Genomic DNA, 23074 nt, shown 5'->3' with positions numbered 1-23074 from the left:
TATAAAATTCTGTTTCCCTATCTGATACCATTTAAACTGGGAACTCCCCGGGAGTAGAAACAACTTTGTTCATCTTTCATCAGCACTTAGCAAAGGGCCAGCAAAGAGTAGGTGTCAAGAGATGTATGCTAGAAGTTATATAGGAGGCTGGGCCTTACCAGAGCTACAGGACTGGTGGGAGTTGGGTGAAAATCCTTTCCAGCTTGGTTGTGGGGAGAACTGCTACCTATGGAGCATCTTTGGATAAGAGAGGCACTAATAATTAAAGCACTATTGGGGCTATAACTAGAAAGGAGATGGGCCCAGAGATAACTGTTCCAGATTAAACAGATACCTCAGCACAGAAGGCTCTGTAAATGACAAAAGAAATTCTTAGCACTATTTTGGCAGGTAGGAATGAATGTCTATAGCTGCTTGGGGCAGGGTATTAGGGGCAGTAGATTAGGAGAGGGAATTCCAGAAAGTGATAATGATTAGAGGCTCACTTCTCAGTGCTAACTGGAATCTTGAAAATTTTCACCATTACCCCTGACTATGTTGACATGTCAGCATCTCATTAGTTTATACTCTCCTATGCTGCCTTAGGCCTGATTGTGTGAACAGTTGACCTCATTTTGCTAAAATCTATTTACAGCACTCAGGCTAGGAATTCTGCCACCCTCTGGGTTCTCAGGTCCCAGCCAGCTTCCCTGGGTTAGCTTTGTTCACTAGGCCAACCACCTCTGTCCTCATGAAAACTCCATCGTCTCTGTGCCCAGGTTATATTCCCTGGGTGCAAGGAGGATGCTGAAAGCTGAACTTGTGTAGGGGCTGTGTAGGACAGCTGGCTATATTCTTCATGTCCTAGGACAGTGGTCGGCAAGCTCATTAGTCAACAGAGCGGCAAACCATAGCTCATGAGCTGCATGTGGCTCGCGAGCCACAGTTTGCCGACCACTGTCCTACGAGCTGGTATTTGCACTTCACATGCCCTTTATATTATACAACCCCACCCCCTTTTTTAGGCTAAAACCTCTTCTCACTGCCTTTGCTAAGTACTTGCTCTGGTCAAGCTCTATGCTACCTATTGAGCTACGAAGATAAATTAGTTTTGTTCTTGGCCCTGAGGAACTCACAGACTATCAGAAAGAAGGTGACTCACATGAAAGCTGAAAAACATACCAGATAGTCCCTGAGATAGTTAGAGATAAGTCATGTTTACCTGTCCCAAGAGACAGATCCTAGTTCAGAGAAGAGGAGTGGAAGGATCTCCATGGACTGTGCTGGGCTGGGAAGGTAGGTTGTAGGAACTGAAGAATGGGAATGGGATTATAATGGAAAGAAGTACATCATTAGTTAGGCACAGACTAGAACTTGATTCTGTATTTCCCCATCTTTTTCTTACACAACAATTTATAGATTCTGTATTATTCAGGGTTCAACAGAGTAACAGAGCCAATAGGATATGTATATAGATATAAATAAGAGGAGATTTATTATAGGAATTTAATAAATCACATAATTGTAGATGCCAAGAGACCCATGATCTGCCACTGTCAAGCTGGAGAACCAGGAAAGCCAGTGTGTAATTCAGCCCAATTCTAAGGCTTGAAAATCAAGGGAGATGATGATGTAAGTCTGCGTCCAAAGGCCAGAGAATCAGAGGGCTGATGGTGTAAATCTCTGTCTGAGTCCCAAGACCCAAGAACCAGGAGCACTGATGTAAGAGGACAGGAGAAGATGGATGTCTCAATTCAAGCTCAGAGAGCAAATCCACTCTTCCGCCACCTTCGGTTCTACTCAGGCCCTCAGCACCCTGAGGATGATTGGATGATGCTCAGTCTACCGATTCAAATTTAATCTCTTAAAAAGACAACCCCACAGATACACCCAGAAATAATGTTTTCCCAGTCAAGTAGACATAAAATTCATAATCATAGTTTTATTTAGGACTCTGGGGGTCAGGTCACGGCTCCTCGGAAGGGACCTGATAATTCTCATATCAGCCTCTCCAGCTCCCATCTCTTCCTCAAACTCCACATCCACATTCTTAATTATCTATTGGATAAGTCCATCTGAATGTTTCCAAAACACTTCTAAGCGCTTTCATATACAAATACACTTTTGATCTCTTTAGCAATTCTATGATAACTCAGCTGAGGAGGCTGAGATCCAGATGGAGGAAGTGAATTTCGTAACATAAAGCATCAAACAGACTGTCAAATTATACCAGGAAGGTTAGGGAGAGGTGAGGGAGATAAGACATCAACCAAAGGACTTGTATGCATGCATATAAGCATAACCAATGGACGCAAAACACTGGGGGATGAGAGCATGAATGGGAGTGAGATGGGGGAGGGCAATGGTAAAATATGTACACATATAATACTTTAATAAAAAATGGGGGGAAAAAGAATTTCATAACAAATTGGGGCAGAGGACAGCATAGAACCCAGACTTCTTAATACTTAGTGTAGGATGCTTCCTTTGATGGCAGAATTTCTCTACATGAGGCCTTTTATTTATTTATTTATTTATTTTTTTAATATATTTTATTGATTTTTCACAGAGAGGAAGAGATTGGGATAGAGAGTTAGAAACATCGATGAGAGAGAATCATCAATCAGCTGCCTCTTGCACACCCACTACTGGGGATGCACTTGCAACCAAGGTTCATGCCCTTGACCGGAATCGAACCTGGGACCTTTCAGTTCCCAGGCCGACGCTCTATCCACTGAGCCAAACCGGTCCTGGCCACATGAGGCCTTTTAAAGGCCTGTCCTGATGGGTAGGCCACAGTCAGCTCCCAAGATGTTATTTGGAGGGAAAACTGAGGCTTTGGAACTCTTAAGTCAGGAGATATAGGCCTCTCCATGGTGAGAGATATTTGTACGTAACAAAGTGGAAACAATACCTGCTGCATGAATATGAAAATCATGACAAAGTGGGCGTAGTAGAAAGATCATGCAATCAGGCACATCTGGATTTGAATCCTAGATCTGCCACTTTTTGTGAACTCCAGCAAGTCATTGCTCCTATGAGCCACAGTTTTCTGGTCTATAGAATGAGACTACTAATACTCTACCTTAGAGAGTAGTTGTGAGAATTAAAGATGGTGAATATAAATGCCTGATACATTATATATTTACTTTATTTCCGTTCTTTTCTTATATGGATTAAGGAGAGAGAAATATCATATTTGAGGCTGATCAGTAACAACTCAATCCCACAAATATTTATTGAAGACCTCTGTGTGTTAGTTGGTGCTGTGCTAGGCACTGGTATACAGACAAGTAACAATCAAGGGCCACAGAGTAAATCAGCCATATTAGACTCCTTTTCTCCCACCACTCTTGGTTGCTCATGGAATGTAACAGACAGCATAGCTGAACTTCTCCTATGCATTTGACAAGGCAGAAGGATGTATGTACAGGGTGGATGCTTTATATTTAAGTAAAGTCAAAACTGGTTGAAGAGATCCAGCGAGTACTGATAGATGGAACAGTATTACGTTAGATCAGTGGTTCTCAACCTTTCTAATACCACAACCCTTTAATACAGTTCCTCATGTTGTGGTGACCCCCAACCATAAAATTATTTTCATTGCTACTTCATAACTGTAATTTTGCTACTGTTATGAATCGTAATGTAAATATCTGGGTTTTCCAATGGTGTTAGGCAGCCCTGCTAGTGGTTCTCAACCTGTGGGTCATGATATTAGAAAGGTTGAGAACTACTGCCTAAGATCCAATCTTTGGTCCTGGCCATTAGGAATTCATATTCATGACTTGGATGAGACTGCGAAGCTGGGAAAAATAATACCATCCTGTCCCAAATTGATCTGGACAAGGGTGAATAAGGGACTGGCACCCGGTCTGCATGCCCACCTTAAAAATCTGAAGTATTGGAGGTGCTGGTTGCATGGAGACTTGTTTGAGCAAGAATACTTTTGACTTTTCTGTAGTAGTGTCGAATTGAGAATCCCTGGAATTGAGAACCCCTGGGAAGCCAAGGTTAACAGTCCTTAACAAACAGGAGACTGTGTAGGAGGCTGGTGTGTTCCAGAAAGAAAGGCAACTCACTATGCTGCAAAGATATCTCTTCTAGGGACCTGAAGGGAGGGGCATGAGGACTTGAGTATGGATGGAAGTGTAGGCTTGCCTGGAGGCTAGAACCGTGGTCGGCAAACTGTGGCTCGTGAGCCACATGCGGCTCTTTGGCCCCTTGAGTGTGCCTCTTCCACAAAATACCACGGCCTGGGCGAGTTTATTTTGAAGAAGTAGCGTTAGAAGAAGTTTAAGTTTAAAAAATCTGGCTCTCAAAAGAAATTTCAATTGTTGTACTGTTGATATTTGGCTCTGTTGACTAATGAGTTTGCCGACCACTGGGCTAGAAGATGGCTGCTAGAGGACCCTTAGTTTTCTTTGTGAGAATCTGGCATAAACATGTAAAGGACATGGCTTCCATCCCAGACTTAGTAACTCCTCTCTCTTGGATGGAAATAGAATGTGCTAATCTACCTTTGATCCCACACCCTCCCCATGTCCTGCTGCTCAGTCTTTCAGTGAGGAGCTATGAATATATTGTAACACTTTTTCTCAGTCGGCCTCATTTTCATGTGTCTTTTTCTGCTGTCTAGACCCTTCCTTACCTTGGTGGCTCCACCTGAGACCTTTTGGATTTCCATTAGCCTCTTTCTTGGGATCCTGTCAGTCTTGCTTTCCCCTCCCCAACTTAAGGGTAACCTGCTGTGCACAGGAGGTCATTCCCTCTTTCCTTCCTTCCCTGACCACCACATCCGGGGTCCTCTGAGCCTACAGCTACTCTATCCCAAGTGGAGTAAAGAAGCAGTCCTCTTCTCCTTAGGTATCTCTCTCAGGTCTCCTGCACTGTGGCCCTGGGCCCAGATCCAGTATACTAGGAACAATGTCAGACTCCAGAGTGCCCCTCTTCTGGTTGGCTAAATTCTCAGGAAATGGCTTTTGCTCTTAACTTCTGTTATTCCTTGATTAGATTTTCAGTTTTGCTCTGGAGACTGGTTATTACTCTGAATCCCAGATGGTGGCTGGCGCCCTGGCCACTTCACCAAATTGCTGCCAGGCATTCTCAGCAGGTAGCTCCGCCCCTCTATTCCTGGCATGTGGACTATTTTATACATACAAATTGCTTTAGCTACTCCTGTTCTACCTGGTCTGTGGAGGGAGCTACAGCCTAGAAATGCTCTCTATAGATGAGACTTACAGATTTTTTACCTGATTTGGACTTTGCCCCGTGTGTGTGTGTGTGTGTGTGTGTAAATAATAGCCTAGTAATCCAGGTCCTGTGGTAACCTCAGTTCCACAGCCAGATCACAAGCTCTAAGCAACTTGGCTTTATATTCTTACCAGCCATCCCCTTCTACCTGCTCATGCACCCTAGCATGCTTACCCTATAGAATGAAAGCCATTGCATCTGGATACATGGACCAAAACTGCAGACCAGGGATGGCTGACATGTATTGAGAAGATACTAGTGCTCTCCTCTTCACTGCATATTAGGGAAACATGATTTAATAGGTTTCCCATGTTGCTCTAAGGCAGTGGTTCTCAACCTCTCTAACGCTGTGACCCTTTAATACATTTCCTCATGTGGTGACCCCCAACCATAAAATTATTTTCGTTGCTACTTCATAACTGTAATTTTGCTACTGTTAATGAATCATAATGTAAATATCTGTGTTTTCTGATGGTATTAGGTGACCCTGCTAGTGGTTCTCAACCTGGTTGAAAACCGCTGCTATAGAGCCTAAGACCATCGGAAAACATATATTTATATTACGATTCATAACAGTAGCAATGAAAATAAGTTTATGGTTGGGGGTCACCACATGAAAAAAATGTATTAAAAGGTCGCAGCATTAGAGAGGTTGAGAACCACTGCTCTAAGGCCTTTTATCCTTTCCAAACTAATTCTTGACTTAGCAGAGAATTAGGTAGAGAGTTTACAGTAATAGTATATAGCAAGTGTGTGCCTAAGAACAGAAACAAAGGCTTCATGGAAGAGGGGGTGCAGTGGACTCTGCAAGGCTGTGTGCAGTGGGCAGCCTGACTCACCATGCCTTTCCTCTCTGGCAGTGACCCGCCATAATCACCTCAAGGACTTCATGCTGGTGGTGTCTATTGTTATTGGTGTTGGCGGCTGCTGGTTTGCTTATATCCAGAACCGTTACTCCAAGGAGCACATGAAGAAGATGATGAAGGATCTGGAGGGCTTACACCGAGCTGAGCAGAGTCTGCATGACCTTCAGGAAAGGTGAGGCCTTGTCCCTTCTCCACAGCCCCAGTATGGCCAGCTCTTGGGAGCTTCCTGTTTCTACGGGGTTGTGGGCTACCTGGTCCCTGGGACCACATTTACATGGTTGCCCAGGCTGTGCCATCCTTCCAAAACTGCATTGAGGGTCCAGGTTTTTGCCATTCCAGTTGCATGGACAAGTAATCTTCCCCGGGGCAGAAGCTTATTTCTATCTATTTTCTCTCTGTGCTTCAGAGGAAGAAATATGTGGCTGTCAGAAGTCTTGAGCTTCCCTGGTTGGATGCCTTGCAAGGGGATCATTCTATGCTTTGCCCTACCTTTTATTCCTTTCCCTTAGAAATAGATACAATGAACTGTTTTTCACTGTTCTCCAGAGAAACTTCACAAGTCTGTCTTCCCAATATCTCCCAAATCTCATAAGTACTCACTTGTTGTATGACTTTGGATAAATCCCTTTCCCTTTTAGGACTTATTTCCTCATCAGTAATATGAAACTAGGAGAATGTTAACAACCTAGCTCTGATAGTCTGGGATTCTGTCTAGATAAAACTACTGTTGAAGAGCTAGTTGTGGAAAAAAAGATACCAATTGATCCAAGTACTTCCTGATATCTAAGAACCAGGACTGTGCTAGGAATTATAAGGAATTCACTACTCCTGGGCCAACAAAACTCACACATAAGAAGGAGCAGTGAGCACATACTTAGTGCAGTGATTCAGTGCCAGCTTATGGAATGACAACTCTAAGGACTGAAAGAGCACAGAGATAGGGGATGAATTATGTGGATGCTGAGGAGGAGACCTTGAAAGATGGGTAGGGAGGTCCTGATAGTTAAAATTGAATATGTAGTGAGGCCAGACCCCTGGTGCCTTAAGACTCATATGGAGAACTTTAGTAGGATTCAAAAGGTATCAGAGAGTCAATGCAGTAATTTGGGTTGTTTTTTTTGCTTTTGAGAAGAGGAAAGACTATCTTTTAGAAAGTTACTCTGCAGACTAGGGATTCTAGTTTGGAAGTCTTTGTAGAAATTCGTGTAAAAGGAAATGAAGTCTAGCTCTTTATTGTTATTTTTTAATGATGGATACTATTTTCTTTGGAGAGATGAGGAAAGAATTTGTTGTGAGCTAGGTACTGTTAAGCACTTAAATGCATTATTGTTATTAATAATCACAACGCAGTTAGGTAGGTATTATTATTATCCCTACTTAGAGTGAAGAAATGAAGGCTTAGAGAGGGGTAGTGCCTTGCTTGGGTTCACATATCAGTGAGCTAGGAATTTTGACACCCGCAGGGCACTGCCTCAGTAAAGGCAGTCCTATCAGATTCATTCCCCTGGGCCGGGTTTCTAGGGTAAAAGGAGGAGATTTATCTCTAAGCTGAGTCCTCACTACTTTAGTGGACCCCTTGATCCTGCCCTTTGCCAGTTGGGGACTAAATGCTACTGTCTGGGCAATCCTCATTCTTCCTTTGTCTGAAAAACATGTTCTGTTTTTATTCCAAAGGCAAAGAATCTAGACCTTTGGAATGAAAACTAGGAGACATTCCAAGTTTGGGGATAAAACTAAGCTTCCAGCCCTCCCTGCTCCCTAAGGCCTACAGAGCTAAATGACCACTGTGGCACTCAGAGAAACAAATGCACATATCCCCAGAGATGGAATTACACATGTGTACATATGTATCCTTTCTGACAGTGTCCAGAGCTACATGCCACCTCCTCCCTCCTTACTTTAATAGGCCTACACCGCCAGCCATCATAGAGCTTTTTTTTTTCTTTTTCTTTTTTTCTTCAAAGTTCCTGGTATTTTGGTTAGATAAATGTAATACTACATGCACATTCCAGTTAGGATTTTATTAGGTTTCAAGATAATTCTTTGAGGCAAGCAGGAATTTTGATTCCATTTAAAAACGAAGAAGCAGGCTCAGTATAGGAAACAGATTTGTCCATACTCACATAACTGCTTAGAGCCAGGGCTGTGCAGTTTTCTTACTTGTAATGCTAAATGATTGCTGCTCAGTCTTCTTTGGAGGAGATGGAGTGGGGCGAGGCCTGATAGTACATTTTATTTGCTCAATTTCTGCTCCAATAGTACTTATTGATTTTCATCTCTTCTAGATCCTGTTAAGACTATAAAAGTGGGTCAGTTTTGATTCTACTTTAAAGGAGTTCCCTCTTACATGAAGACAGATCTATCTTAAGCTTTTCTCAAGAGACTGCTTTCAGAGAAGATAATATTTCTGTGAATCTCTAATGGTGTAGTTTTAGGCAGTTGTGTCTTGAAGGAATACAATAAAGGAGGGTATTCAACCAGAGAAGGATATGGGGCAGGAAATGGCGCCTCTGATTTGTTTTAGTTATGTTTTAGCGCCACCTCCTGTGTTCTTTGAAAAGGTTCCACTCCTTTTCTCTGCCGACAAATGGGCAGAAAACTGCAGCTTGTCAGCAGTAGGAGAGCAGCCTAGACATTTCTTCTTTCCTTCCCACTTATCCCACCTCTTTTGAGGTTTCAGATATTGATGACTAATCTGGACTTGGGATTTTTTAGAGGTTGAATTCTGTTTCTGTCTCTTCTGTTTCACCTCCTAACTCAGTGGCCCTGTTTGTTCTGCAGCCTATCCTTTTTCTGCTGTTCCTCACGTTTAAGCCATGCATCACTTGTCTTCTTTATCACAACTTTTCCCTTCGGTCTTGGTCTCCTGGTAACTTGATGCTTCTTACTAAGGTAGGAAGACCTGACAGAGGGATTAGCAGATCTTACTCTTTCTGCTGGGTTGTAGCCGATGCTTTGCCTTTCCTGACCCTTTCAGTGGAGTTAATCACTCCATCCTTTGGGCTCACGCCACACCTCGTATGTCTACCTATTGTAGAACTTATTACATTGTGTACAGTTATCTATTTGTCTAAATTAGGTTAGATAATTAATGCCTCCGTGGCAGGGACTGTTTTCTAATTCCTCACCAGATATCTAGGGCTTGGCACAGGGCTGGACATTTAGTAGACACCTGAAAGTACTTGGTGAGTGAATGGATGAATGAATGAATATAAATAGGTAGATGGAAGAAAGATGAGAGGAAGGAAGGAGGCTTACTTGGATGGATGGAAGATTTTGCCAGTGAACAAAGGGAATGTGTGGGCGGGGAGAGGATATATTTTCATTATAACTGATGCTCTTGAGATCTTACCCACCATGGAAGATACTGAGGAAGGAAACTCAGGCCTTGGAGAAGCAGGGAGCTTTCCCAAGCTCTCCCTAGCCCCTTTGGTATGAATTTAATTTTTCTATGTTTCTGGTAACAGGTTTTCATGAGTCCAAGCATTGATTGGATAGCTCAATGGTTCCTTTCTCACCTTACTTAAATCTCTCCACCTTGTTTATAACTCAGCCATCAAGCTTTCTCTGGATCTTTGGTCTAGCTTGCAGGGTATCTACACTTATATTGAACCTTCCAGACACCCTTGTATAATGGGGAATAACTATGGAATTTTAAATCATACAGACTGGAATTCTAGTCTCGCTTCTACTACTCCCCCTTTCCAAGCCTTTATATCCACGCCTGTCTTAAGCTGATAATGATACAATATATCATTATCTGCAGGAAGGACAGATGTGAAATATCTCATAAACTAACAGTTGTTATAATTTTAGCATGTCATACTCCTTAGAGGAAGGATTCAAATACCTGGGAACCTAGCTTCACAGACTGTACTACTGGCAGCAAACAGATGGCCAGTATAAGAATTGTGGTAATGACTGGTTTCTGTTGACACTGAACTAACTTAGAGCCAGAGAATCAACAGAATAAGGAGAATATGTGCTGAGTGCTGGAGCCCTCAGTTTCCTTTTTGATGCCATGACTCATGGCGTGGTGGCTGGTACCCCTTGCCTGGCCTCCTCCAGCTCCCTCATCGCCCCCCAGGCTGCACAAGGCCCAGGAGGAGCACCGCACAGTGGAGGTGGAGAAGGTCCATCTGGAGAAGAAGCTGCGAGATGAGATCAACATTGCCAAGCAGGAAGCCCAGCGATTGAAGGAGCTGCGGGAGGGCACTGAAAATGAGCGGAGTCGCCAAAAATATGCTGAGGAGGAGCTGGAGCAGGTAGGAGACTACACATTCTTGGACACAATGGGTAAGGACAGGGCCCAAAAGTCTGTACGAAAAGTTTCGTGTGTGAGGACTTTGAAATATGGCTCAAAGAATATCTTGAAGAGTTACTAGACTCTTACCAGTAAGAATAATGGAAAAGTTGGGGGGGAAAAATAGTCCCTGTGATTTTCAAAGAACAGTGGGTAACAGGTGAGAACAATTATTTTGTTCCTTTTTAATTGAGGTATTTACATGGACTCAAGTGTAGAGATTATAAGTATACAGCTGGCAAGCTTTTACTTGTGCATATACCTGTGTAACCACCATTCAGATCAAAACACAGGATCTTTTAAACACCCAGAAGGCTCACTTTTGCCTTTCCCTCTCAACTGTCACAATTCTTTCCAAAAGTACTATGGCTATAATCTCTAAGCCAGATTAGTTTCACCTGATTTTGAACTTTATATAAATGGCATTATATGGTATATATTCTTGTGTGTTTGGTTTCTTTCAACATTATGTCTGTAAGAGTCATTTATGTTATTGCATAAAGTGATTTCTGGCTTATTTCCATTGCTGAGTAATAATCATTGCTTACTATTATCATTTATCTGTTCTCCTTTGATGGACATTTGCGTTGTTTGCAGTTTTTTGCCTCTTGTAAATCAGAGTGCTTTTGAACCTTCTTGCTCATGTCTCTTGGAGGGCATAGCACTTATTTCTGTTAGCTTTATTAGAAACTGCTAGACAGTTTTTTGAAAAAGTTGTGCCAATATATACTACCACCAGCAATATGTGAGAGTTGTAGTTGAGTTACAACCTTGGTATTTTTAGGCATTTTAATTTTTCACATTCTGGTATGGATGTAGTGGTATATCATTGTCCTTTTAATTTTTATTTCCCTAATGACTAATAATATTGAACACCTTTTCTTAAATTTATTGACCATTTTATTTGGGACTCTCCAGCTTTATTCTTCTTCAAGATGGCCTTGGCTCTTTTTGGTTCTTTGCATTTCCATGTTAGCTTGTCATTCCACTGCACCCTCTCCCTCCAAAAAACGTTCAAAACAGTTAAAAGCAAAAGGAGGAGATAAGATATATGATACAAACATTTAGCAAAGTAAAGCAGAGGTAATATATCAATATTAGGCAAAAGTAGACTTTAATGCAAGAAGTATTTTAGAGACAAAAACATATTCCTTAATGATAAGTGTGTGAGTTAGCAGTAATATGTAACAATCTTTAATTTGGATTTACCTATTTAAAAATATATAAAGCAAAAGTTGAAAAAACTAGAAGGATAATAGACAAGTACATGGTAAAAATGAGAGATTTAATCATACCTTTCTCAATAATAAGCAGTCAAAAACATCAATAAGGATATAAGATATTTAAACATGATTATTCAATTTGACCTTAACAATATCAAGAGCATTTTACCTAAAAATTACAAAATATACATTTTCTTTAGTGTTCACATACTGCTTCTGTTCCATTCTCTGTTCTCCTCCTGGGAGTCCAATATATATGTTTGACCTTTTAACTATATTCTATTTGTCTCTTAGGCTCAGCTCTGTTCTCTCCATGCTTTGGTTTGATTATTTTCTATTGATCTATCCTTGAATTCTCTAATCCTGTATTCTGCTGTGAACATTGCACTATTTAAGCTATTCAGTGGAATCCTCCTTTCAGATAATGTATTTTTCAGTTCTAGAATGTTCATTTTATTCTTTTATAGTTCTAGTTCCCTTTCTAAAATTTCTATGTTTTGTTCTTTAACTTTCCATTTGTGCTTATTTTAAAGTCCTAGTCTGGTAACTCTAATATCTGAATCATTTATAGAAATTCTTTATCTTGATTATTGGTTATATTTTCCTGCCTCTTATCATATCTAGTAATTTATTTTTATTAAAGTCTAGACAGCATATATTAAAAAAAAAAAATAGAGGTTCCAGATGATTTAAGTTCCATCAGATATAGGGTTTCCCTTCATCTGTTAGGTATATAGGATGAGGATTAATCACCTCAAGTTAATCAGAGATTGAGCTCTTTTGGAACTGGGTTGTAGTTTTAGTAAGACTTGGTCTAGCACGTGTTTGTCACAGTGTCTCAGGCAAGTTCTTTCCTAACTTTTTATGAGAGCTGGTGGATTTCTTTCTCTTAATCCTGAAAGACTATGAGATATTTCATTTCTGCTACTTGGAGATTTTTTTTAAATTATGTTTTGGCTTTATTTTATTTATTTTTAATATATTTTATTGATTTTTTACAGAGAGGAAGGGAGAGGGATAGAGAGCTAGAAACATCGATGAGAGAGAAACATCGACTAGTTGCCTCTTGCACATCCCCTACTGGGGATGTGCCGGCAACTGATGTACATGCCCTTGACCGGAATCGAATCTGGGACCTTTCAGTCTGCAGACCGACGCTCTACCACTGAGCCAAACCGGTTTCGGCAACTTGGAAATTTTTAACTTAGCTCTTTAACCTTCTGCTCCTCATAGCTTCAAAATTTTGCTGTTGTCTTTAGGGGAAGGCTGTGTGTTTGAAGCAGGTCCCATCCTTGCAATATTTTGCCTCCTAATCATTATGAAAATATGGGAGATTTTGTTTCATTCTTTGGCCTAGGTACCTATTTTCCTGCACAGCTCCGGGATTCAGTAAATGCCCAACAAAGAAAGCTGAGTGTATGTTGGGGACCCCTCAATTTCCAATTTTTTCGATTAGTTCTCTACTATAAACAAAAGCTAAGCTGTTTCTTTGTCTCCCAGTGGAGTCCTTCTGCCTGGCCCAGACCAAATTCTCAGTCCTCACCTAGAATCATCAAATGTCTTCAGGGAAGAAAATGGATGGCAATTGTCAGTTCCCTCTAGAAAGGCTTTTCCCTCTCTGGATTTTTAGTTCATCTAATCTAGTGGTTCTCATACTTTCTCGTCTCAGGACCCTTTTACTCTTAAAAAATTATTTAGGACCTTAGAGAATGTTTTCATGGGGGGCAATATGTTGCTGTTTACCCGGTAAGAAATTACAACTGAGGCCCTGACCAGGTAGCTCAATTGGTTAAGTATTGTCCGGATATGCCAATGTTGCAGGTTAGTTCCCTGCTCAGAGCACATGCAAGAAACAACCAAGGAATATGTAAATAAGTGGAACAACAAACCAATTTATTTCCCCCTCTTTCTCTTCCCCCCTCCCTTTCTGTCTCTCTTCCTTCCTCTCTTTCTAAAGGACATCTTTCAAATGTTTTTTTTTTTTTTTAATTAAAACTTGGGAAGTTAAAAAATATTTATTAATTTAAAAGAATATTAAATCCCTTAAATGTTAACACAAATACTGCATTTTTATGAAAAATCACTAGGTTTTCCAAAGTAGAAATAATTTAATGAGAAGAGTGATTTTTAAAAATAATTTTGCAATTATTTTAAATGTCTGGCTTAATATGCTGCAGGCTTCTTATTATTAATGTCTATATTTAATCTGTTGTGATATCACTCATCATGCAGCCTCTGGAGAACTTCACAGTTCGATTGTGAAAGAAAGGGAGTGAAAAGAGTAAATAATTTTTAGTATTACTGTGAAAATAGTTTGACCTTAAAGATGCTCTGAAAGGGTCTTGGGAACATTCAGAGATCCTTGGATTACAGTTTGGTAACTGATGACCTATTCTTTATTGCTCCTAAGCTCTATGTCTTTGAAATGTTTAATAATTATAACAATTTACCTTTAAAAATTTATAACTTATACTAAGCTTTTCCCAGATGTTGTTTTTGATCAGAATTATTCTTTTAACATGACCTTCTGCATTCTATGTGGAAGTGAAAGTAAGGTGATAATACTTTAAAGCACATAGATCAGTGGTTAACTTTGCTGCAATTTAGAATCACATAAAAAGTTGTTTGATTATCAAGCCAACATCCTGGTTCAGTGAAATCAGAATCTGGGTTATAGTCCAGATATAAGCATTTTTAAAGCTCCCCAGGTGACTCCAGTGTGTGACAAGGTTGAGAAACACAGGCATAGAATAAGAGAATAGGACTGTAAACTCTGACTTGTCCCAGCCCTTCTCTGTTCTCTTCTCCTTAAGGCAGTTATTAATTGTGTGCACAAGATATGTCTGTATGTCTCTTTGCCTCCTATATCCTCATTCCCTGTTTCCTATTTTGTAATTATTTCTCCCATTAAACAGTTTTTGAGCCTGTTAGGCCAATCCTTTTGTATGCCTCCCCAACTACCACATTCCCGTCTATTTGGCTTCTTTTTCCTTTTTTTCTCCGTTCTCCCCTTCTTAGCTTATTCTATTCCTTAAAATGCTTTTAATGTAGAACTTGATCATATACTTGTAGACTTGGTGTATTAGACTCTAAGATAGATCCTTCATTTTAAGTATACAAAGGCAGAAGTGGGTCATTTGATAGTTTCTTTTTCAAGGAACAAAATCCAAGGGAAGATTGACTTTATTAGCTCGCTAAGGAATAAAGATGTTCTGTCCTTAGTTAAGGCCTTCCTGGCCTATTTTAGGCTGTCGAGAGGACCTCAGGCTTGCTATGGGATACTTGTCCCATTGGCTGAATGTGGGCACAGTAAGATGGCTGTCAATACCTTTTTGCTCGGATTCTGAGCAGCTGAAGGTCAGTGTCCAGATGGAAGAGTTGTAGAAAACTTATACTGGTAATCTGAGTGAGTTGAAACTCATCCAATGTGTGTACTATAGGTATGTATTTTCAGACCTTTCTCATTTGAGTGCCTTGTGATTGTCAGCTTCATTGAATGATCCTGCTGAGAAGTCAGTGAGGATATTTATGCTTACACATTGTCCGTCCATGTCTTGGTCTCTGTGGCAATGCTCATTGTTAGGTGTAAGCATGCTTCTTGTCTTCTCACCTTGTAGAGTGCCCTTCAAAGCCTATCTGCCTGTTCAGTGAGAGAATCATCTGGGTGGAGGAGACTCTGGAGATCATTCAAGTCAATTCTTTTCTGGAATAGCAATCATTTTTAAGGTCTCTATGACATGAGATCTTCACATAACTCTCCTGATGGAGAGCTCACTCTCTGCTGAGATCCAGGAAGTCTTTCCTCACACTGAATTGAGATCTGGTTTAGGAAGCACAGGGTCATACTGCTAGCTGAATGACAGACCAGGGACCAGAACCAGTCTTCTGAATTCCTAATCAAGTGGGTTTTTTGTTTTTTCCACATTGTGATGTCTTGAGGTCCAAGCACAGACCCTAACTCTTGGGAAGATGATTATTCATTGGGCTGACCTATGCCTGAAGTGAGAGGGAAGATTACTGAGGTTGGCTGCATGACCAGGAGAGGCACTTATTGTGGGGAAAGAGTGCTCTAGTCTGGTAGCTAAAAAACCTCAATTTGAGTTCTGGTTTGCTACTGTAGTCCCCTCTTACCTGAGGTTTTGCTTTCTAAAGCAATTCAACTCTATTAAATGAAAAATTATAGAAATAAACAATTCATAAGTTTTAAATTGCACACAGTTCTGAGTAGTGTGATTAAATCTTGTGCTGTCCCACTCCATTCCACCTGGGACATGAATCATCCCTTTGTCCAGTGTATCTACATTGTCTATGCTACTTGCCAAGTAATCATTTAGTAGCTATGTTGGTTATCATATCAACTGCTCTGGTATCATGGTTCTTGTGTTCAAGTCACCTTTATTTTTCTTCCTAATGGCCCCAAAGTGCAAGAGTAGTGATGCTGGCAATTCAGATATGCTCAAAAGAAGCTGTGAAGTGTTTGTGTGTAGAGGCATACCTCGAAGATGTTGTGGGTTTGGTTCTAGACCACTGCAATAAAGCCAGTTGTAATCTTTTTGCTGGAGGAGTGTCTGCCTTCAATGTGTAAAATACACCAAATCTGTAAAGTGCAATAAAGTGAAGTACAAAAAACAAAGTATGTTCATATAGGAAAAGCTATAGTAATATAGGATTTGGCACTACCCATGGTTTGAGGCACCCATTGGGGTCTTGAAACTTATTCCTTGTGGATAAGGGGGATTACTCTACTTTCAGTGTGACCTTGAGTAGGTTACTTTCTTCCTCTTGAGTTCCTCCTCTTGAGTTTGCTTCCTTGTATATAAAATACAGAGAATAATCATTGCCCTTTCTCCCTCTTTGGAGAATTATAAAGCTCATATAAGATAGCAGATTAAGAACTCTGAATTCTGCCCTAGCCGGTTTGGCTCAGTGGATAGAGCTAGGCCTGCGGACTAAAAAGTCCCCAGGTTCAATTCCAGTTAAGGGCACATGCCCCGGCTGCATGCTTGATCCCCAGTAGAGGGTGTGCAGGAGGCAGCTGATCAATGATTCTCTCTTCTCATTGATGTTTCTATCTCTCTCTACCTCCCCCTTTCTCTCTGAAATCAATAAAATTATTTTTTCAAAGAACTCTGAAGTATGATACAGAGGCATTGGAGAGGTCTTAGTAGTAATAAATGGACTTACGTCCTCTTGGCTGCACAGGTTCGGGAGGCCTTGAGAAAAGCAGAGAAGGAGCTAGAGTCACACAGCTCCTGGTACGCTCCAGATGCCCTTCAGAAGTGGCTGCAGTTGACCCATGAGGTGGAGGTGCAGTACTACAACATCAAGAAGCAAAGTGCTGAGAAACAGCTGCTGGTGGCCAAGGAGGGGGTAAGGCATACCCTCATGCTGCCCTCCTCTCCTCACCTCCCTCCCTTTCACCTGCCCTTCTTCCTTCTCTCTGTCTCTCCCTATCTTTACTGTTGGACAAAGAGAGATCCTAGTGCTGGATTCTGTTTCTTTTCCTAATAGACAGCTTCTAATAATTTCTTTAAGCTTCTGGAGCAGGTAGGAGGATGTGGGGGTATCCCTCTTGCCTTCTAGGAAAATGCAGCAAATGGAGTCAGGCTTACGGAAGACTGCCAGCCATAGACCCACTGGAGCAGCATCCTCCTGGTGCTAGGGTACTGACAGGGGATCCTTTCGCTTATCTTGTTTCCTCTAATTTTTTTCTTCCTGTACTCTTTCCCTCCCCTTGTCTTCCTTTTCCTTTCCCATCTTCTCTACCTTTTTCTTGTGCAGCCTAAGCTGTGATAAAAGGAGGACCCAACTACAGAAAGATATTCCTCAAATTCTAATCCCTGCTTTTTTTTAATCTGAGGGTCTAATCTTTGCAGGCTGAGAAGATAAAAAAGAAGAGAAACACACTCTTTGGCACCTTCCACGTGGCCCACAGCTCTTCCCTAGATGATGTGGATCACAAAATCCTAACGGCTAAGTAAGTAGCTCCTTTTGCCCAGCTCTGGAGGTGTCCATCCCAATCTCAGAATTCGAGGATGTACAGGGCTTTCATCTCCAATTCTACTTCTTCATTGGTATCAGGACAGCTCTGATTTCCTGTCCCAGGCCTTATCTAGTTCTAATCTTGCTATTAAGTTTATGATTTAATTGTGTTCCTTATTTATACATATCTCTCAAGTTGTTCCTCTAAGAGACCTCATTCCTATTGGAGTTCACACCCAACCCATGCCTGCAATTCTCTTTTATCTGTCCTCAGGCAAGCTCTGAGTGAGGTGACAGCAGCTCTGCGGGAGCGCCTGCACCGTTGGCAGCAGATTGAAATCCTCTGTGGCTTCCAGATTGTCAATAACCCTGGCATTCACTCACTGGTGGCTGCTCTCAACATAGACCCCAACTGGATGGGCAGCACACGCCACAACCCTGCTCACTTCATCATGACTGACGACGTGGATGACATGGATGAGGAGATTGTGTCACCCTTGTCCATGCAGTGTAGGTGATCTCTTGGGTGGGGATGAGGGAAGGAGTCTTTGATGCACATGTGGGTTTAAGTAATTGGCCATTGCCATGCTTAAACAGAACATGGAGCAGATACCAAGGAAGATAGTTCAATTCATAACCTTAGTTAAAGCACAATTGTCACCAGACATTCCTTTTTAGTTGTCCTTTCAGTGTTTTTCCTTCCTTTATGCTGTCTGCCCTTCTGGGTTTATTGTATTCAGTGTGTCTCCCTTCACTCTGTGCTTTTTAAGTCCCTTTATTTACCACTGCCCTCCCCCATCTGCCTTTGTAAAAATCATCTCCTTAGTGGTTAATGATATGAAAATGGCATTTAGTTTAACTCATTTGTTTTATTGCTTTAATTTGTTTTCATTTTATATACATTATTCTTAATTGCTAATGTAGATTAATAGAATGTCTCTTCCTCTCTGGCTTTTTGTATGAGACCCCAGGAAGCAACAGTCCCTTAAAGTGAAATAGCCCTAAATCTCCCAAACCAGAAAGACATTCTTGTCCAGGTGACATCTCCTGCACAAGCACGTCTGGTTTTCCACCTGAACTCTTGGACCTCCCCACCCTCTGTCCTGGGTCTTTTTCCTTTCCATTGTCTCCTCTGTGAGTGGTAAGAGCTAAGTAGAACAGAGTTGAAAGAGACAGAACTATGTGGGAATTCTTCAGTGAACAAAGGAACTTAACCCTTATTGGCCCAGTTGAGGTTTTCTCTGGATCAGAGGTTATTTTAGATACATAGACTAGAGCCTTATAAAAAATAAAAAATAAAAAGCTGTTATTCCGGGTCATATCCCATGGGGGCAGAAGGGATGGTAAAAACCTGGGCCTGGGTTAGGGGCTTACTTTTAGAAATCCAGATTCTTTAATCACGATGGATTCCAGCTCCAGACAGGACTTATTGGTAAAATTTTCAATGATACTTTGCCTCTGGCCAAGACTCTCTATCTCCCTGTTCTGATATCTTTTCAGGGCTTCTACTCAAAGGCAACAAGGTTAGGATCACTGGCAGGCAGAGCCTGATCCTTGATCTAAATCACATGTGTCAAACACAAGGCCCGCGGGCCAAATCCGTCCCGCCAGGCCTTGCAATGTGGCCCGCACCGCGCTGTCATCACTGCACTCCGCTACGTTTCCATCACAATGACAGTTTATGACTGTTCAGTAACCATTCGGCCCGCGATTTAGGCTGGATTTTAGATTTTGGCCCCTTCTCTGATTGAGTTTGACACCCCTAATCTAAATCTAAAGGCTCCTATGTTCTCTGGGTTGGGAGGGCCCATCGTTAGCTCTGAGCTACCCACCCCTTGCCCCCTGGCTCTTCCCTTATCCCATTGGTGGGCAAGCTAAAGCCCTCTGTAAACCAGATTCTCTTCTCCTTTTGGCCTGGCTGTTGGACCCTAGATGCTGCCTGGCTGATGGGGCGTAGGTTCAGTGACCGCTCTCTCTGCTCAACATCCGCCGGCTCGGATGATCAGTCCCTCTGGAAATACCCCGGTTTGAGGATCCCCTTTGGGGCTTTTGTTTTTCCAACTTTGGGGACTAAACCAACACTCCTATTCCACGGGCCCCTTCTCCTGCCTGCCTCACTCCCCTGCCTGCTCCCTCAATTCCATAAGCACTGTCCCTACTAACTGCAGGGAGAGGTTCGGGGGTGAGAAGAACCAGCCTGCTCAGATGAAGGCTGGAGAGAACACCCATGGTGATGGAAGGCTTAGGCTTCTCCTTTCAGCCCAGCTAGACAGAGTCCTGGTGGCCCCTCTTCCAGCTGGGCTGGGATGGAAAGAGGGAAGGAAAGATTATCCTCCTCTTTTCTCTTTTTTATGTTTTTCCCTTATTTCTCTGTTTCTCTCTTTTTTTTTTCTTTTTTTTCCCCCTCCCTATTTCATGCTTCCTTTTCCTCTTCCACTCTGCTTTGATGCCTTGAAGGCCACCAGCCATAGAAGCCCTGCCTCCCCAGCCCATCACCATGGACTTTTGCTTTCTCCCTGGTGGTCCTTCTAAGGTTTCTGCCACCCTTATAACCTGGCCCTTTCTCCTATTTTTAGGGAGAAGGCAGGGAAGCCCATCTATCAAGGTAGAGGAGAAAAAAACAAAGGTGTGAATTCTGTTTTCAGCTGGGGCTGGGAGTAAGCCCAAGGGGTATGCTCTAGCACATTCCTGAGTTACTGGTGCCCAAGTAGACCCCCTCACTGGGCATGGTGGCCATCAGCTTCCAAGAGCCTGATTTGGCAGCAGTGACTCAAGAGCTGGTTCTTTGTTGTTTACATGTTTATTAGAGGAAATTCAAGTAGTAAAAAGAGTAAGCATGAGCACAAAAAAAGGCATCCATAGTCCCACCATTTATGAGCGTCTTTTCTTTCAGTCTTCTTGTGAGATTTTAAAATAATTTTTATGTGGTCAAGATAATGATAACCACTATCATTTATTGAGTACCATGAACCATTTCAGGTACTTTAAATACATTAACTTGAAGCCTTACGACAATCTTACAGGACTTTTAAATTAGGCATTAAAATAGGACTGTCATTTGCTCAAGGTCACAGCTAGAAGTAGAAAGGCCTAGTTTCAAACTCTATAATCTTTTGTATTCCATAGTTCAAGGTATTTCTTTTATAAAAAATATTGTGTCCTTTGGTTTGCCCTGAGCATTTTAACCCTTTGTACGCCATAAGCGTCTGTAGATGCAAGTAGAGGACCTTCCCCACACGCTACGTGCATCTATAAAAATAAAAAAATAATAAAAAGGCTTTCCCTAAGCAGCAGCCCTGACCAACTTTAAAATTATTTTTCGTGAGAATTTATCTGAAAATAAATATTCAAGAACATGCAAGTTATGAGTAATATATTTATTTTTATGTATTTTAATTAAATTCAAAATATTGTGGCGTGTGGGGATGGCTTTCGTTTTGGACACATGGCAGTTAACTGGTTAATAGGCATTTTTCTGTGCATTTAAAATCTTTTCATAAATAGCATTTTTAATAGGTATATTATCTTCCAGTAACTGGATATATAATCATTGTCTCATTGTTCCACCTTTTTGTTTGCTTTCACACAATTACTAATTATGACGTGATGAACATGTTTGTCTATAAATCCTTGTCTAAACTATGAATTATTTCCTGAGGTTGGCTTTCTGAAAGGTTGGTTCTTAGTGCTCTCCCGAACCTCTCCCCTAACCCCTATCCTACCTTGTCCTGCCTGTGTCCTCCCACTAACTGCTTTGTCATAGCCCTTTATAGCAATGTTGGCCCTTGGTCACTTTCCATTGGAATTGCCACTAAAACTGACCCAGGCACCTTGTCTTCAATTCCCCCATTTCAGGACCCCTGGTGGGAGGTTTGGGGGCACTAGAGGCCCAGAGTGGTCTCCAGCAGGCATTTCTCCATGGGCACACCTGCTTGCCTGCTAGCCCAAAGTAGGCTGGCCCTTCCTCATATTGTCTTCACTTTCCTTGCAGCCCCAAGCCTGCAAAGTAGTGTCCGGCAGCGCCTGACGGAACCACAGCATGGCCTGGGATCTCAGAGGTTGGTAGAGGGTGAGGCTGGCCACTTCTTGACAAGCCGGGTATCTCTGCGGCGAATGCGCAGCCTTTCATCTGGACAGTCTTTCAGTTCTGAAGGCCATGGAACCAGCTCTCCATCTGCCTCTGCTTCTCCTTCTTCCTGCTCCTCTACCACCACTACCACCACCACTGCAGCCGCCACCACCACCACCATCCATGTCCACCCTGTTTATTACCACCAAAGCACTTCCTATTTTCTCCAGATGGATCCCTCCTCTGACTCACCCACTTGTGACAGCACCACTGTGATGCCTGGGCAATCAGAGAGCTTGGGGTATCAGCTGTCTCTCTTTCTTCCCTTCCTTCCCTTTCTGCTGCCTTTACCTTGGCCTCTGCCTGCTGACTGCTGCTTGGTCAGCTATGGGTGTGTGTGCAGTGTGTCCTTTCTCAGCCCTGAGATTCCTTAAGGTCAGCATAACTCCTCACACCTTTCTTCCTTCTGTGTTTGGGGTTTGCGGAATCTAACCCCCTCCCTCATGGTCCTGTAGCACTTTTGCCTAAACTATGAACTTTTACATCTTTATCTCAGTGGAGACCTCACTTCCTTTACTTCAGCAAACATTTAATGATACCTACTCTGTGCCAGCTTCTGCTGGGCATGAGAATTCATAGATGATAATAAACAATTTCAGTCATCAAGGACTACAGTCTGACCTGGGAGAGGTACATAAATAATTATGGAACAATCTGCTAAGTGCTATGGGGGTACTGAGGAGGGAGTGACTAACAGTGTGTGGAACACTTCACAAAAGAGATGGCATTTGTGCTAACATCTAATGTGCAGTAAAAGGAGAAAATGCATCCCAAGCTGAGGAAACGTGCAGAGACATTGGAAATTCAAAGGAATCTGGTATTTGTGGTTAGAACATTGGACATGTGTTGGTGTGAAGGGGTAGCAAATGAGGCTAGAATGATGAAGGGCTCTGAATGACTAGGGGCTTTGGCCATTACCCTTAAAGAGACAGAGAACTGCAAAAGAGTTTCTACTGGGAAGTTAATTGATGAGATTGCATTTTAGAAATAACATATTAGTGGACTAAATAAGAAAAGGCGGAGGAAACAACAGGAATTTGGAAGTCATTGTAGTAGACCACTAGGGGTTGGAGGAGAGGATTAATTTAGTCCTGGCCATGAGGGGTGAAGGAGGAGGAGTCTGTGAGAACACTTGGAATTAGAGAACAGAAGAGGGTAAACATGGTTAGGGGTCTTGGACAAGAAGAGTTTGTAGGTAAAGCACATATCAAAATAGACAGAGTAGGAAGTTAAGGCTCTGAAAGGTTAAGTAGTTTCCTCAGGTCCCACAACTAATTAGGAGCAGAACACAGACTGGAACTTGGTTTTCCATTCTAGGATATTGTTGGATATTTTTATC

At 41.9% G+C, this 23074-nt stretch overlaps 1 protein-coding gene across 13 annotated transcripts in view; it reads left to right on the top strand.

Moving 5' to 3' along the window:
* STIM1 (stromal interaction molecule 1) overlaps nt 1–23074 on the top strand; it is a 169305-nt gene that overhangs the window by 141016 nt on the left and 5215 nt on the right. For 4 of the 13 annotated variants that reach the window (XR_004986280.2, XR_004986279.2, XM_036427959.2 and 1 more), the window contains exons 6-12: nt 6093–6270; nt 10186–10363; nt 16827–16994; nt 17501–17601; nt 17881–18116; nt 19539–19631; nt 21598–21664. Coding sequence is in view for 9 of the 13 variants with exons in the window: in XM_036427959.2 (XP_036283852.1) it covers nt 6093–6270; nt 10186–10363; nt 16827–16994; nt 17501–17601; nt 17881–18116; nt 19539–19631; nt 21598–21664 (1021 nt within the window). In the remaining 4 variants the exon portion in view is untranslated. Of the gene's footprint in view, nt 1–6092; nt 6271–10185; nt 10364–16826; nt 16995–17500; nt 17602–17880; nt 18117–19538; nt 19632–20182; nt 20233–21597; nt 21977–23074 lie in introns of all 13 variants that reach the window. The other 9 variants (XR_004986282.2, XR_004986281.2, XM_036427960.2 and 6 more) reach the window with 4 other exon arrangements.

The sequence above is a fragment of the Pipistrellus kuhlii genome, unplaced genomic scaffold (assembly GCF_014108245.1).
Source record: "Pipistrellus kuhlii isolate mPipKuh1 unplaced genomic scaffold, mPipKuh1.p scaffold_m20_p_9, whole genome shotgun sequence".
Classification (NCBI taxonomy): domain Eukaryota; kingdom Metazoa; phylum Chordata; class Mammalia; order Chiroptera; family Vespertilionidae; genus Pipistrellus; species Pipistrellus kuhlii.
Note: the sequence above shows the minus strand (reverse complement) of the source record. Positions and strands in the feature narration are given on the sequence as shown.